The sequence below is a fragment of the Anguilla anguilla genome, chromosome 16 (genome assembly GCF_013347855.1).
Source record: "Anguilla anguilla isolate fAngAng1 chromosome 16, fAngAng1.pri, whole genome shotgun sequence".
Classification (NCBI taxonomy): domain Eukaryota; kingdom Metazoa; phylum Chordata; class Actinopteri; order Anguilliformes; family Anguillidae; genus Anguilla; species Anguilla anguilla.
Window position 1 is genome coordinate 6324831 of NC_049216.1, and position 15479 is coordinate 6340309.

General features: G+C 43.7%; 1 protein-coding gene across 4 annotated transcripts in view; it reads right to left on the reverse strand.

Annotated features, from left to right (window-relative positions):
• Positions 1 to 15479, reverse strand: part of LOC118215265 (sodium- and chloride-dependent glycine transporter 2-like) — a 32897-nt gene that overhangs the window by 3849 nt on the left and 13569 nt on the right. For all 4 annotated transcript variants that reach the window (XM_035395872.1, XM_035395871.1, XM_035395873.1 and 1 more), the window contains 5 exons: positions 6956 to 7080; positions 5774 to 5886; positions 4344 to 4475; positions 1995 to 2094; positions 1309 to 1409 (listed from right to left, as the gene is read on the reverse strand). In XM_035395872.1, coding sequence (XP_035251763.1) covers positions 1309 to 1409; positions 1995 to 2094; positions 4344 to 4475; positions 5774 to 5886; positions 6956 to 7080 — 571 coding nt within the window. The remainder of the gene's footprint in view (positions 1 to 1308; positions 1410 to 1994; positions 2095 to 4343; positions 4476 to 5773; positions 5887 to 6955; positions 7081 to 15479) is intronic.

The following is a 15479-nucleotide window of genomic DNA, read 5'->3' on the forward strand; positions in this document are numbered from 1 at the left end:
CTAATCTGTTGACTGCAAGGTCGGTTTCGAGGTGAGCCCCCTGCCAACGTACCCTTCAGCAAGGTTCCTCCCCCTGAAGCGCTTCAGTAAATATCCAGCGGTATGACCGCGCAGCGCGTAAAAACTGCAAGCCTTCCGAACGGACTCAGACGCGGGACGTGGCATGCGCAAAGCGTTTAAATAACGTAATGAAGTCACCCGCGGTTAACCGCGACATCGACGGCCTGTTTCCCCGTAAATAACGAACGCGGCGGCCCCCTGGCGGGATAAAATGCGCTCCGGAACCTTTCCGTGAAGCAGGCGGTGTCGTAAGCGCCGCCGCCGCCGCCGCCGCCGCCGCGGCTAGCATCGAGCGAGCGCGACCTCAGACCAAGCGCCCCTGCGCCGCCGCGGCTAGCATCGAGCGAACGCGAGCTCAGACCAAGCGCCCCTGCGCCGCCGCGGCTAGCATCGAGCGAGCGCGAGCTCAGACCAAGCGCCCCTGCGCCGCCGCCGCGGCTAGCATCGAGCGAGCGCGAGCTCAGACCAAGCGCCCCTGCGCCGCCGCCGCGGCTAGCATCGAGCGAGCGCGAGCTCAGACCAAGCGCCCCTGCGCCGCCGCGGCTAGCATCGAGCGAACGCGAGCTCAGACCAAGCGCCCCTGCGCCGCCGCGGCTAGCATCGAGCGAGCGCGAGCTCAGACCAAGCGGAGCCGTAGAGCAGTGGACCTAATCAGGCCCGTCTCTGGGATAATTTCCCAACGCGGCGTCGTTCAAGATATCTGTGACGCTTCAGACGCTTAAACGTGCGTATTTATCTAGACAGGCGAGCGCGCCTTCGTCTAACCCAAGCTTTGCGAAGCCCCCCGGAAGTAGGCCGAAGCCTGTACTGCGCGTGTTGAGGGAAAAACACTGGAGCTCACGTGAAAATTAATGGGGAATATCAAACTTTCGAAAGCAAAATGAAACCTCCCCGATGGTATTCTTGGGCTCGATTGACGACCGTCACATTTCATATGATGAGCAGATTGTAAAAATATACTACACGATATGTACATTCTATTAAATATTTTTCCCCTTCAGGGCCAAAAGAACCATTGTTTCACAAACTGTGGCACATAACTAAATATATTTGGAGTTCAAAATGGCCTTGGTTTTGTGCATTGGATTCACTAGACAGCGGGCTATTTTGCCCTCAACATGCCCAGAGGCGTTATTACTTCCCAGGCTTCACCGCCTGGCCCCTCCTACCCTCTCCACCTCCAACGTGCGCTCTGCGGTTCGAATGTCATTCCCGCGCGCGGGCCAGGTGAGAATGCGTCGGACGTACCGTGAGAATCGTCGGCGTCACGAAGGCCCAGCAGATCCGCCAGAACCTGTTCGGCTGGAACCCGATCATCATTTCGATGTCTTCGCAGAACCTCTGCAAGCCTGAGAAATATAAAAGGTCACGGAATGAGAGCCGCAATGTCACTTTGCAACAACCAACGGGACACCATCTTGGCTCCATTTATAGACACGGCGACGCGAGACAACAAGTGACCTAGTTTCACTTCGGCTGAAGTCGGGGAGAGGTAAACAGGGCTGCGAAATGGTGAACGTTTCCCGGGGGAGCGACGGCGTTAGCGGGAAAACGGTTAGCGCGGCTCACGTTTAAGTTTAAAAACCTAGCCTATCCGCTGCGACATTCCTGTGGAGAAAAAACGGTTATTTCATACGAGGAATGTGCTTCACGAGGGATTGAGGAAAGCATTCTGAGGTTTACCAAACTGATACGAAGACGAAATCTCACACAGCGGACCTCAAGCTCGATTGACGGGGTGTTAGAGACATCTTGTGGTCAAGAGGGGTAATGTTCTTATTTTCGCACGGGCTCTGGTCAACAGTCGGGCCGTGTACCTGCAGATTCAAGTGCGGGCAATTGCGCCGATTCGGAAGCCGCTTATGTTACAGTGCAAAAAACTTATTAAAAAATGATTATGTTGATAGCGTGATTTTCAAAGGCGATTCGCTTACCGTATATATACGAGACTCCCACCAGTTCAAAAATGGCTATGATGACGAGGGAGTATGAGGCTGCGAAGGTGTCCACCAGCTGTAGCATGTACATCCCACTCTGTTACACCAGGAAATAATACAGACTGTTACACAAACAGAGCAAGCAACCCAGCTCCTGCAGCATTATTTCTTTACCTCAGCAATTCATCACTTGACTTAAAGGCACAGGGTACTGTGCAGGATTTTTACCTATAGGAAGGTATCCTGCAAGCTACACAGCTATGCTAGGTGGGGTACTCGTGGGGCAGGCAAGATTTTGTTTGGTAATAGTCATTTCAGCATCCTGCGGCAATACAAAAGGACCCTCCTTTGGGTTCTCGGTTTTGTTTTTTTTCATCATGATTCATCATTGAGCTCATTGAAAGTCAGCAGTCTAATAATAGGAACGCATTAAGGAGTTGAGATGAACCGGCCTTGTGACATCATAACCTGTATTGTTCCAAGCTGGCTGCACCCTAATGCTAGTTGCAGCAACAACAACAAAAAGCTAATGTTAGTTTATTTTTCTTGCAGATGCGGGTCAGTGTCAGATTTGAACACTGGGCCATATCTAAGGTAAAAGCCAATGAACCAGAGTCACATTACAAAATGCTTCACAACCCAAGTGGGAAGAAAAAGTTTGGGACCACATAGTTAACGTCACAAAGTCATTTAAATATTTTTGTTAATAATATTGCGACATCTGTCATCCTGGACCTCACTGTGTGCCCAAGGGGGCACTGTCATGCAGAAACAGGAAAGAGCCTTCCTCAAACTGTTGCCACAAAGGTGAAAGCACAGAATCATGCAGAATGGCATTGCATGAAGATTTGCCTTCACTGGAACAGAGGGGCCTAGCCCAAACCATGAAAAACAGCACCAGACCAAGGGCCGTCCAGATACTTTTGGTCATATACTGTAAGTTACCCGGATGTTTGAGTTCTTCCATGGCCTAGATTTTAAAATCTCTCCCGAGAGGCCAGTGGTACTGCTGGCTTTCTTTGCTACCTGGTAATTAATTGATTGAAGTGTGTCACTGATTGGCCGGGGGGTCCTGCTCAAGTGGTGTCCCAGGTTTAATTTAGTTCCTGCTTAGACGGGAAGAATGGAAACCAGCAGCACTACTGGCCTCAAGGGAGAGATTTGAAAATCTAGGCCAGGGAAGAATTCAAACATCCGGGTGACTTAGCTCAGTACCCCCAGTGTACAGGATGCTGTGTTGCGCTAATTATTTTAACCGTTAACAGAAAGCGCGACCGAAAGGGTTGCCCTCTGCATTTGGATAGCTCTTCATTAACGCAAGCCTGCGTACGACTCCCAGCGGAACCAGGACCGCTCGGGGGAATCGCGAAAACGAACGCGTCCAATTAACACCGGAACAGATCGCGCGCACTCCAGCGGCTGTGCTCCCAGCCACGCCTTAGCAGGAGAGCGAGGGGGGCGCTAAAACGAGATCGCGAGTCTGCCGAGGCTGACAGATGTGCGGAATTTCAAATTTTCCCCAAAGACAGAGAGAGAGGAACAGAGTAAATAAAAATTAATGGGCATCAATGATAGATGGGGAAAGTCCGGAGCATGGGTGTCTAATTCAAGTCGTGGAGGGACGCGGCGTGCAGGTATTCGCGGTATTCCTTTAAAGGGAACGTGAAACACTTAGTAATATGACGGATTCATTTTCTTTTTACCTTAGATAACATGGCCCTGTATTCTAAAATCTAAATCACAAGGAGTGGTAAAAAAAAAAAAAAAAGGTGCTCCAAATAGCAAGAGAATCTTAAAAAATTAAAAAGAGAGCAAACGTTTTATGTAAACAAAACAGTTTCTAAACGAGGGTGTAGAAACTGCTATAGAGTTCTGGGGTGTGAATTACAAGCCACAAAGAGAACTGTGCTGGCGCGTTGCGTCCACAGACTTTCTCAGGCTGAGTAAAGGTTTTAGAAAATGCGCGTGGACAAATTACCTGAATCAATGACACTGAAATGCACCACAGAACCAGTAGACACTATCAATTGCAGAGTGTAAACCTCAGGTTTAAATCTCTAGACCAGAGAACTACACTGCAGCTGGAAGCGCTATCCGAATCTGTGAAACACGGATTAGCTGTTTCAGTGGCAAGGCAGTTCAGTGGTCTGGGAGGTTTAAACTCCGGCTAAGAACGCTGCAACTGACCCTGTTGCCAGGGGTGTAGCACAAAAATGATGCGCTCTGTTCCTATGCAGTCTCTGTGGGGCCCCTTAAAATTGTAGACCAAAGCAAACTTTTTAGTCCATGCCTTTTGAGCCCCCTCCCTGCCTCCCTCCTTTCAGGATGTCAGAACGAGCTTCTCACCTCTGTGATCATGGGGAATCCGAGGATGAAGAAGCAGAGGCAGCATACGAGCGTGAATATGGGCTTGTGTTTGCGCAGGTACTTGGGGAACTCATCAGACACGGAAGTCACGATGGTTTCGATGGTGGCGAACTGGGAAAAGACAGAAAAAGCGCGTCACACATCACCTGTGCTCGGAGAAGCGATCCGTGGAAAAAGTAATATTTGCCGTTGTGCACAGAAGCTGAGTCATTCGGGTTTGAGAGAAAGTGGCGTTCGTTTTGCTTTAAAACCTCGAACTGCAGCTTTAACCCCGCCGTATGCTAATTGACTAATTTATTTGCGTGACTGAGCAAAATTACAATCAAAACAATATCTCGACTTAATGAACGTTCTGCAGAGTGCGATGCCAATGTACGGCAGCCAATTAAGCAGGTCTGTAATTAAAATACCATCTGTAATTATAATATGCCTGATTGCGGTTGTTTCTTGGTAAGCGCGGTAGGTTAGGCTATATAAAGACAGCTTCCCGCCCCGTCACCTCAGCAGAGAAATGGGAGGGATTGAGGGGCCTCTTGTGTGGAAAAACCCGGGAGGAACACTTCAGTGCTGCCACGGCACAGCACTTAAAATGCGTTTCATTTCATAACATTTGAGAAAGGCCAACCGCGCGAGCCGCGAATCCCGCTAATTACTGCTTTCACACCCGGAGAGCTGCAGCTGTGGAGGATCAACGGCTCACCCCCTCTCCACACACAGCATCCTCATCTTTAATTTATTAACCGTTATTAATCCTCACCTCTCAGCAGCAGTCGTGTATATGTAGCCATTTCAAAAATCATGGTTTTGTTATATTCCTTATTATATTTCCACTAAATATTTATTAGAAATATATTATTGACCGTTAGTTACCTAATACAGTCTGAAAAAGGATGTGTTAGTATTCAACACACTTCTCGAGTCACTACTTTTCTAATAGGCTACTTTGTGTGAAAATCACCCTACTATTGTGTTACAAATATACAATTTATGTGTCACAAAGGGTGACTTTTTAACACATACTGTGTTGAAAGTAAGAAAAGGTATTTCACGAGAAGTAACACAAAATGTGATGTTTTAACGCATCTGTTTTGAAAGTGTAGAATCCTACCTGGGGAATGCCAAATTCACTTTTTTAAAAAGTGAGTCGTATATAGTGTTTCAAACATTACCGAGGGGTTTTCAGTCACTCAATTTCATCAATTTAATAATTTCAGCGTTTTCTGCGCATGTTTTCTTCAATCTGCAGAACATTTCCCCCAAAAGTATTTAATTTAGGCTATGTCATAATTAATCTTCTTAACAATACTGCCATCTATGGCAAGGCTTCACTTTAAGCACTGACGTTAAGTGCAGCACCCAGGGCCACGCATCCCATAATTATGAGCTCCCGTGCCACCTGTGACGGTTACCATGGTATCCAGCCCCAGTGTCAGTAGCATGAGGAAGAAGATGATGGCCCAGAAGGGGGAGAGGGGAAGTCTGGTCAGGGCCTCGGGGTACACCACAAAGGCAATGCCTGGGCCTGCAGGTTGGACAGAGGAACAGGGGGAAACAGGTCACATGACTCACTGTAACAGTAATGCAGTGACATCACAGTACCTTCAGCAAGGCACATGACTAACTGAACACTGTTGCCTAGATCCCATAAATTAGTCCTGAATTATTGTTCATTTAAATGTAAATCCAAGTAGCCTATTCATTCTTTTTTCACATTCTTCGATTGCTGAACATGCTGAATAGCTTGCTTTGTAGGTAAAGACAAAAACTAGCACTTATAATTGTGAGAAAGTGGTAAGGACAAACGTTCAATGAATTATGGCCGATATCACAGTTCATTCGATGCGCCGTGAAAAGCGGGTTTCGTGGCCGAGTTCCGGTGTGTTAGCCTACACACCAGCTACGTCTAACCAGCGAGTCACTTTTTTCCCCACATAGATACAAGGAAAATATATTGATAATAACCTTCAAATTTGTCCTCAGGGTAAAAACGGACCCTTTTCTGAGTCTTAACAGCTGTGAAAACCTCCTAAATTGAAATTTTTTTCAGAATGAAATTTGTTGGGGTTTTCCTGGAGTGACCCTACCATAAGAAACAGTTAAATGTGGCCCTTTTTATGTTTTTATAAAAGCGGTAGGCTACAATGTCAGTGTAGGCTACATAGCTAGTCTCAGGAGTAGGCTATATTTTAACATTGTCGTTATGAAATCAGAAGTCATATTCAAAGTTAAGGACCACACATCTATTACAAGGGGAAATGTTATGATGATGTGCGTTTTGTTGTAAAAACGAGTGGTGTAGGCTAAGGCTGTATTTCTCTCCGGACTGTGAAGTAAGAAACAGTTGTTAAACAGTTTATTTAGCGTCATGTTATGTAGCCTATAGAGTTCATGAAAAATATTGATTTAGGGTTTGGGGGTGGGTCAATTCCTACCCTGTGGACACAGTAAGAGTGATACTTAAAAAAAAAAAAGACAACGTGAGGGTTAAACAACGTCTGAAGGCGTGGGATTTCCACGTCGTTAGCATGAACGTTAGCGGGTGAGGGATTCGGTCAGCGCAACCTTCCCGCTGGACCCGCCGATCGCTTTACCTTCGTCGGCCACCTTCTCGATGGGCACCTTCAGCTCGTGAGCCATGAAGCCGATCACGGAGAAGATGACAAAGCCGGCGAAGACGCTGGTGGCACTGTTCGTACACGTCACTATGATGGTGTCCCTACGAGGAGAGAGGACGCAGCGGTGTGGGGTTAGAACAGAACCTCAGTGTCGCAGCCAGACCCGCGCTCTCTTAACATGTTATTTAATCAATGCTATTTCGCTTTACTCTTCACAATATCATTACACCGTTACTATTTTAGAACTACAAAGATAGTTACATTTTGACTATAATTAAGTTAGCCTATATATCAAATGGAACAATATATTAAATCAGACAGTCTTGGGTGGAGAATAACAGGTTTTTATTCTGCTTTCTATATTTTATTTATTAATGAATCACGCGCTGTAGTTTTCGGAAGACCCAAATCAGGTCTTTTTGTTCACGTTTCACCCCAAAATCGATATAAGCTATTTTTCACATATACGTGTGGTGTAGGCTACTTAGTAATTGTTTTTACTACGCGATGTTACAAGTTAAAGGCACGAGGGGTTCTTTCACGAACTGATTGCATCTTGGAAATAGCTCTGGGTCCTCTGGTGTATCAACAGTGCCCTCTGGTGGAAGACACGGACAATGGTCAGACCGAGCCAGAGAGAGCACCTGTTTGGATCACACAGGCACAATTGGCTTTTTGGAAACAAGCATAAGCAAGCACTAAACTCCTGCTCCGTAACAGTCTCTGTAGATGAAATTAATTGGTTGCCATTTTATTTGGCGGCACCTGCATCTTTGTTTTCTCCGCATTCGTATTGTTCATGAAATAAGTGCGGTTTTGGCACAAGTCCTCCCGAAATGTTTTTCCTGGCGCTAAGAATCTTTTTCTCTTTTTTTCGCTCCTCATTAAATGTGATGAAATCGACTGTTGTGTGAAATATTCTTCTGTGGGTGAGAGCGAAAGACGTTAAAAAGAAATTAATATTGTTAATTAGAATCAGCTGTTAAACAGATCATTTTGTGAAACAGGACAATAGCTTTGTTGCCAAAGATGGTAATACCCAGTACTTGCTGGATATGTGATGTCTTGACATTTATGATGCATATTCCACACTAAGAGGACAATGGACAGCATTCGGACCCAGAAAAAAAAGAAAAGAAAATAACTTGTACACCAAAACCAAAATTGAACATCATGTTCCATCTGGGTACAAATAAGTACCTTTTACAAGCCAAAACAGGTAGTAATTAATTAGGTATTGCTGACAAAGGGTACAATTTTATGTACCTATAGGGTACCACTGCAGTGACGAGCACCTGTACCTTTTTAGGCACCTTGCATCCTTAAATTTTAAAAAGTTTTTTTTTTATATAGATATCTGCATTTTATGCAACCGTGTGTATTTGGAGGTGCTGCATTATTGCCCTACAAAACTAGTTCTATTATTCAATGAACAGATGTCCTTATCATACTGGGTTTTTTTTTAAAGCTACTTTTACCTGAACAAAGCACACGCTGTTCCTAACCACAGAGACAGGCAGTCACGTCTCGGCCCAGAGAAGGTGGGACGTGTGTGTATCATATCAGGGGCTCTGAGGGTACAGTATTTAAACCAGGAACAGAAGAGCAGTGCACTGAGGGCCACTGCAGCGTGAAGTTCTGTTGCGTTTCAGAAATCCTACCGCTGGCCCGGCGTGGTCACAATAAACTTTCCCTTCTTTCGCAAAGTGTTAAGTGGCGAGTTTCCTGCATTGTCCTGACTCCAGGAAAAGAAACACTTGGTCCTAACAAAACCGGAAAACTCGAGAAATTGCAATATACACCGTTTGTTTTTGGTTCGCACACTGTGGGCGGCAGTGTAGTATAATGGCTAAGGAGTTGGTCTTAGAACCTAAAGGTTGCAGGTTCGATTCCCCGGTAGGACACTGCCGTTGTACCCTTGAGCAAGCATTGCTGCATTGCATTGCTCCAGTATACTGTATATCCAGCTGTATAATTGGATACAATGTAAGTCACTCTGGATAAGAGTGTCTGCTAAATGCCTGTAATGTAATGTACTAAGACCTATAGCACGTGCAAAACCTTTTAGCACACGCAAAACAAGTAACACAGCCAATGATTGGTGCAAAACCAATAGCATGACCAATCATCAGTTATGTTATTGTTTTTGTACGAGCTAAAGGTCTTGGTAAATCAGGCCCTAGGTGTTTGCAGTGGCGCAAATCAGGAGTAAGGAGGGCTGTCGAGTACCTCTGCGTATGAACGATAAACAGAAGCAGCCATGTTTAAGCTTCAGTTGCTTTCCTGAAGAAGAGACTGTCAGAAGAAGTACCGAGCACCAAGCTCGCCCTACCACCTGTCTTGTCTACCTCACTGGCTACTGAGAACGTGAAATATAATTTTATTTTATTGTTTTTGGTATCAAATGTGAGGTGCAACCCTCAATTAATATGAATAACAAAAAAAAATGCTACATAAAATTCCATACTTGTTTATCAAACCATTGTCTATGCTTTATAAATAAAAATACATAATTTTATAATGATATCACTCTCATTCTTTAATGCCGTGGCAGGGCTCGGTCTAGGACAGGAAATCGGTGCAATCTGGGTTAAAGGGACGCACGTGCCAGGGCCGTGTTAACCAGCCCGATGGTTTAAAAGTGCGCTCCTCTTCACAGTACGGGTCTGAGAATCCGCAGGCCAGGCGAGAGACAGAGACTGAGAGAAACCGCTAAAAGGTCGTTTTATTAATAGCCGATCCTGTTACGTAAGACGGAACGGGAAAAAAAACTGTGCAGTTCTTCCTTTTGAAAGTCGGAGCAGCAATGTCAGTTTACTGATGTCAAAATATACAACCTTCCATCATCTAACCCGTTTATTCCTGTTCAGGGTCACGGGGGATGTGGGGGGGGGGGGGGGGGGGGGGGGGGGTTTGTTGGAGCCTGTCCCAGCATGGAGTGGGCGAGAGACAGGAATACACCCGGGACAGGTCGCCATCACAGGACCCACACACCATTCACTCACACACACTCTCATACTTGTGGGCACTTCAGACTGTCCAATTAGCCTACCTGCCTGTCTACGGACTGTGGGAAACCAGAGCTGAATACATCATTGTCTATGTAGGCCTTGTAGACTCACAATAACTACAATTTGAAAGAATAAATAATAGAAACAAGTTGTGAAATGCTGCATCATTTAGGTATTAACAGACCAATGTACAAATGTTGGCTATGAAAACGTTTACTTATGTTATTTCTGTGATGACATCGTAGTATTATGCATAGCTGGACACTCTCATTATCCAGGCAATACAAGGTGGATATTATTTAAGAAGACGTCAATGCCAAGTGTAGAGAAATACAGGGCATTAAAAACACGCCCCGTCGATGTCCCATCTAGCAACTGAGACTGTAATTGACATTTTAATTAAGGAAGCTCACTCGTTATAAGCTGATGGCAAGATTGCCGGAAAAATATCACAAGTAGTGATTAGCGCATGTATAAACTGAACGAGATGCCATTTTTCTGTCACATCTAATTACTGTCTGCGACAAACACACTCAAATTGCCGCATAAAAACGTTTTTTAATCGCCTGAGTTCCTGTCACCTCCGAAGCAATGATGCCAAATTGAAGTGCTTATAGTGAGTATATTAAACAGAGGGGAAAAGTTCTTATACACTACCGCTGTTTACAGATCTGTTTAATGTAAGCTTATCACTTGAACTGGCAATAGAAATGTATACGAGGCAGACTTTTTTACAGAGACTAAAAAATAGGCTCAAATACTATTTAACGGTTCTCCTGCTCTCTAGTCCCTCTAGTGGCTGGACACAGTACAGCTTTACTCAGTTTTTCTTCCATTGAGTTTGATCATGAACTGGCCAACTTCTGACAGAGATCACTTTTTGATATTCATTCTGCACATTGAGATTAGAAAAACTTTGTGATTCCAGCAAGAAGAATTGTTGAATGGTGGGATAAATTCATCTTTCGTTGTTTTTAATGCTCACTTTTTCTGCTAAAGGAAATACACTAACAAGGTAACATTACAACTACATGTTACTTGTTAAATACCCCCAACCCTGTCCACAGTTTGGTTCAGGAATCACAGGTGACTTAACATCCTTTTGAATGCCATTGACGAAGTTAAGTACTTAAATATTAAATAATATAAATTTCACTAGGGTGTAATGTGTTTACAATGAAGCCATATTATATTTGATATTATTTCGACATCTTATTATATACTACATTATCTTTTACTTATTAAAAACTGAGTATGCATACATGCTTATAGTTAGCGCAATTGCATGACAGTAAGTTTTCCGTCATGCAGTTGTGCTAACTTCAAGCATGTATGCATAGACCTATGTACATTTTGTGTTATAGTCACATTGGGCAGCATCCATCCATCCCTCGATTATCTATACCTGCTTATCCTGGGCAGGGTCGTGGACGGTGCTGGAGCCTATCCCAGCATGCACTGGGCGAGAGGCAGAAATACACCCTGGACAGGCCGCCAGTCTATCACAGACTGTGGGCAGCAGATTACAGGAAATACATACTCTCCTTATAATCGTCTGCAAATTTTAAATTTCAACAATTAATTTATGTTTTTGAACGGAATTATTGCATTAAATATCAAAACGGCATTTATAATCAATTGTCATCATTGAGCAAAATGGATACGAGTAATACTAAACCTTACGACAAGCAAAGTCAATGCTAGGCTTCTGCCAATTTAGAAACTGCACTTATATTGCCTAGACTAGAGTGAAAACAAACTACCCATTAATCAGCCACATAAAATGCTCCAATACTTCATTCATTTATAGCATTAACAAGAACGAAATCAGCAACAATAGGTGACTTTGATGCTCAATAATTGCCATCACCAACATCAGCTGTCTTATATATGGATCATTTAACATTTATCTTATATTGCCGGAAGGCACGTAAAACATTTGTGAATACAGGCCCACTCTTACGTCAGCGGGAAATTTCATTGCTGAACTAGCAATCAAAATATTAGTCAAGAGTCTCCATCAAAGCCATTGTGTGGCTCTTGTGTGTTTTCCTGATACAGGGAGCTTGGGTGTCCTAATTGCCTCCCACGAGCCCACACTTCACTGAGCACGCACACCCCCACATCCCCACGGGAGGGGAGTCCTGGACAGAACGGTGCTCAGCTCAGCACACGTTTTAAAAAACTAATTTACGGCTCCGTGCAGTTTATTTTGAATTTATTTATTTATTTATTTGGCTGAGCACAACAACATTTTTCAAAAATGAGATAGGACTTAACAATGGGGTTTTTTTCCATTCTGGGCAATGAAAAAAATCCCCCCTCAAAAAAGCAAATTCAGTTTCCAAAACATGATTTCAGATTCATATTCAGACAGAAAATATGAAATAAAAAAATATTTTCCATCAAATATTGCCACGGAATCCCAATAGGAGACAAACTGTGTAGAAATCATACTGGGTCCAGCCACTAGGGCCAGACTAGTTACTGCAGGTGATGTATCATCCTATAGCCTTTTGCTATAATGTTTGAAAAGGCTGGAGTACATTCGAACTCGTCCTCCATGGAAAACCTTACAAGAGCCTCGATATCCTTTGGTTTGTTTCACGCCATTGATCTTAACAAGAGCCCCCTGGACAAGACAGCCCCAAATGCATCAGTGCTCCGTATTTGATGGCAGGTACAAGGAGCTTTTCCTTGTTTTCCCTATTGATGCCAAATGTGCCAGATGGTGTACATGGCCAAAAGGATTCGAAGTCCATATGCTTGAATTTGTTGGTTGATGTCAGTGAAGGTTTTCTTTGTGTAACCTTTTCAAACAGCCTGTTAGTGTTGAATTATCATTTTTATGGTAGATTTTGAGGCATGGTGACCCCAAGATGCAACTGAGCTTCATAGTTCTTGAACTGGGTTCTTCTTGGCCTCCCACACCATCATCCAGGGGGGACCTGGAGAGGAAGTGGAAGTAGAACTACACTGCCTTTCGGGGTGGTGGGGGGTGGGCTCAGGTCTTTTGGGGAGGTCAGATCTCTTCCGGGCAAGGCTGTCACCTCATTTTTTGTGCCCTAGTGAAAAAGGAAGTAGGACGGCCACAATACAGTTCCATAAGACTCATAAGAGCTTAAATTGAATTTTATCGCAGATTAATCTTTGTCTGATTTTATTCAAAATAATCTCCAGGGGTGCATTTTAAAACTTACATTTAGTGAAAAAATTGTATTACTAATAATAATATTACTAGCATAAAATACAGTTCATTTTCAGTCTCATTTCTGTTCTACAGTTGTATTCCCCTCATTTTTGTAAAGGGTGTTAATAATTCTGGACCTGACTGCATTTGCCCATTATTTTTAACTACCATAATGCCCCAGATGATATAACTGAAAAGACTAAATAAAAGATAATTAACCGATACTCATCACACAATGGTGCAGCAGCCCACGTGGGTAGGCGACTTTGTGCAGATCATGCTGGTCTTTTGTGGCGAGCAAAATGCATCAGTTCAGGGCCATTCAACGGGGAGCTCAATGTTTAATTTGCTGATGTCTGTAAGGTACCTGAAGGTGGTCTTTGCCAAAATAAGCTTCGATGGCAATGCAACTGATTTGGGGTTATTATATAAAATTTTGAAATGCCATGTAATTTTGTAATTACTAACTGTTGTAATCATAGCATTGCATTATTCAGCAATATTGGTACAGGGAATGTTTGTTTGCTTGCCTATTAGGTTGCCTATTTGAATTTTTTTCCTCTGTCTTTCAAATGCTAGGTTTTGAAATTGTTCTATTTGCTGGTATAATTTTTGCCTTTGGAGAGGACTAACCTGTCTAACAGGACCTGTCTAACCCACTGTGGTCTGAAGACACATCTCCTCAAAATGTACCTGGACTATCACCACTCTGCAGGGCACTCCCAATCTAGGATCACTCTTATCACTTCCACCTGTTCCTATAGCACTTTCAGGTTACACGTGTACCACCATCTGACTTATATTTGGGAGCTGACATAACATTACTCTCTGACCTAGCCTATGCTTACTGTGTGAAATGGATTTAATGTATTCATGGATATGAATAACTATTACATAGTGAGTATTGTACGTTACTGGACCTGTGTTTTGTAGTTGTTCCAATGACCGTCGGTATGCACTTATCGTACGTCGCTTTGGATAAAAGCGTCGGCCAAATAAATGTAATGGTTGAATTGTGCATTTTTCTGACGTCCACCCCCGTCACACAGGCCACGTTGTTCTATGGGCGTGGGCCCTTTCGCTGTGTTCTGTCCAGTCCCACAGGCGTATGCAAGTCCAACAATCAAACATTTAAATGATCGTTTGCGGTTCAATTTGCATCATCACTTTTAGTAAACGATGTACAAAGCATGCGTGTGCATTTGTGCGTGCAAAAAAATTAAATAAAATAACTAGAAGAGTGCACTCAGTAGAGTGCAGATCTCCGCCAGGCATTCCAAATGGAAGCAGTTGTTGATCACTTGCGACCCCTAGCGCCTGGTTAGGAGGAGTGAGGAGTTAGCACTCAATCTATTTCAATGGACAATGATGGAAATTAATTCAAATAAAATACTTGTCGTTGACCGATTTGCTAAATATTGGAGAATTCAGGTCCTCGGCCTGCTGTCAGCATGCATAACATATAGTAGGCTGATCGGCCCAGTAGTATGCGAGATTAGCTCCGGACAGAGACACACACACACACACACACACACACACACACGCACAAACACACACACTCGCACAAACACACACACGCGACCAAACACACGATCCCCTCCAGGCTCCGCCTGGCAGAGATAATAATAATAAAATAAAATCCTGCAAGACAATCTGTTTTACTGGACCTAATGATCCTCTCAGATGGTCTTTCCCTTAATGCAGAATGTGTGTAGGTGGCACACAGATATTTAACCCTCCTGTTCTGTTCATTTTTTAGGTACAGCAAAAATGTTCCCGGGTCAATCCCCATACAGGGGGGGTTTGCAAATACATGAAATGAACCATTTTCATTTAAAATGTTGATTACACTAATTAAGGCCAGTAGAAGAAGTTTCATACTGAAAAAATAATTTTAAGTATTTTTCCTAGATTTTCAAACTTTAAAAAGGGTCAATTTGACCGGGAACATAACAGGAGGGTTAAAATTGGGCTACCTTTGGGCCATTTAGCTACTGTTATGTAATTAATCATTATTTCCCTTTGTGACATATTTAGTTTGGTTTGCCTCAAGGACAAGCAGCCTATTTGTAATGTCTATCCGTGATACGACACCCTAATATTATTCATTTTCTCACTGGCTGAAGTTGACCGTGTGTGGTTGGAACACGTTTCATGCTAAACTGCCCTGTTTTGAGGGAAACTGGACCAGGACACCAGGGATAAAACCCCTGCTCTTTTAAAAATTGGCATGGGATCTTTCACCCTTAAAGGTGTGAGGTCACAAATATGCAATTAGAATATTCTTAACTGAACATTC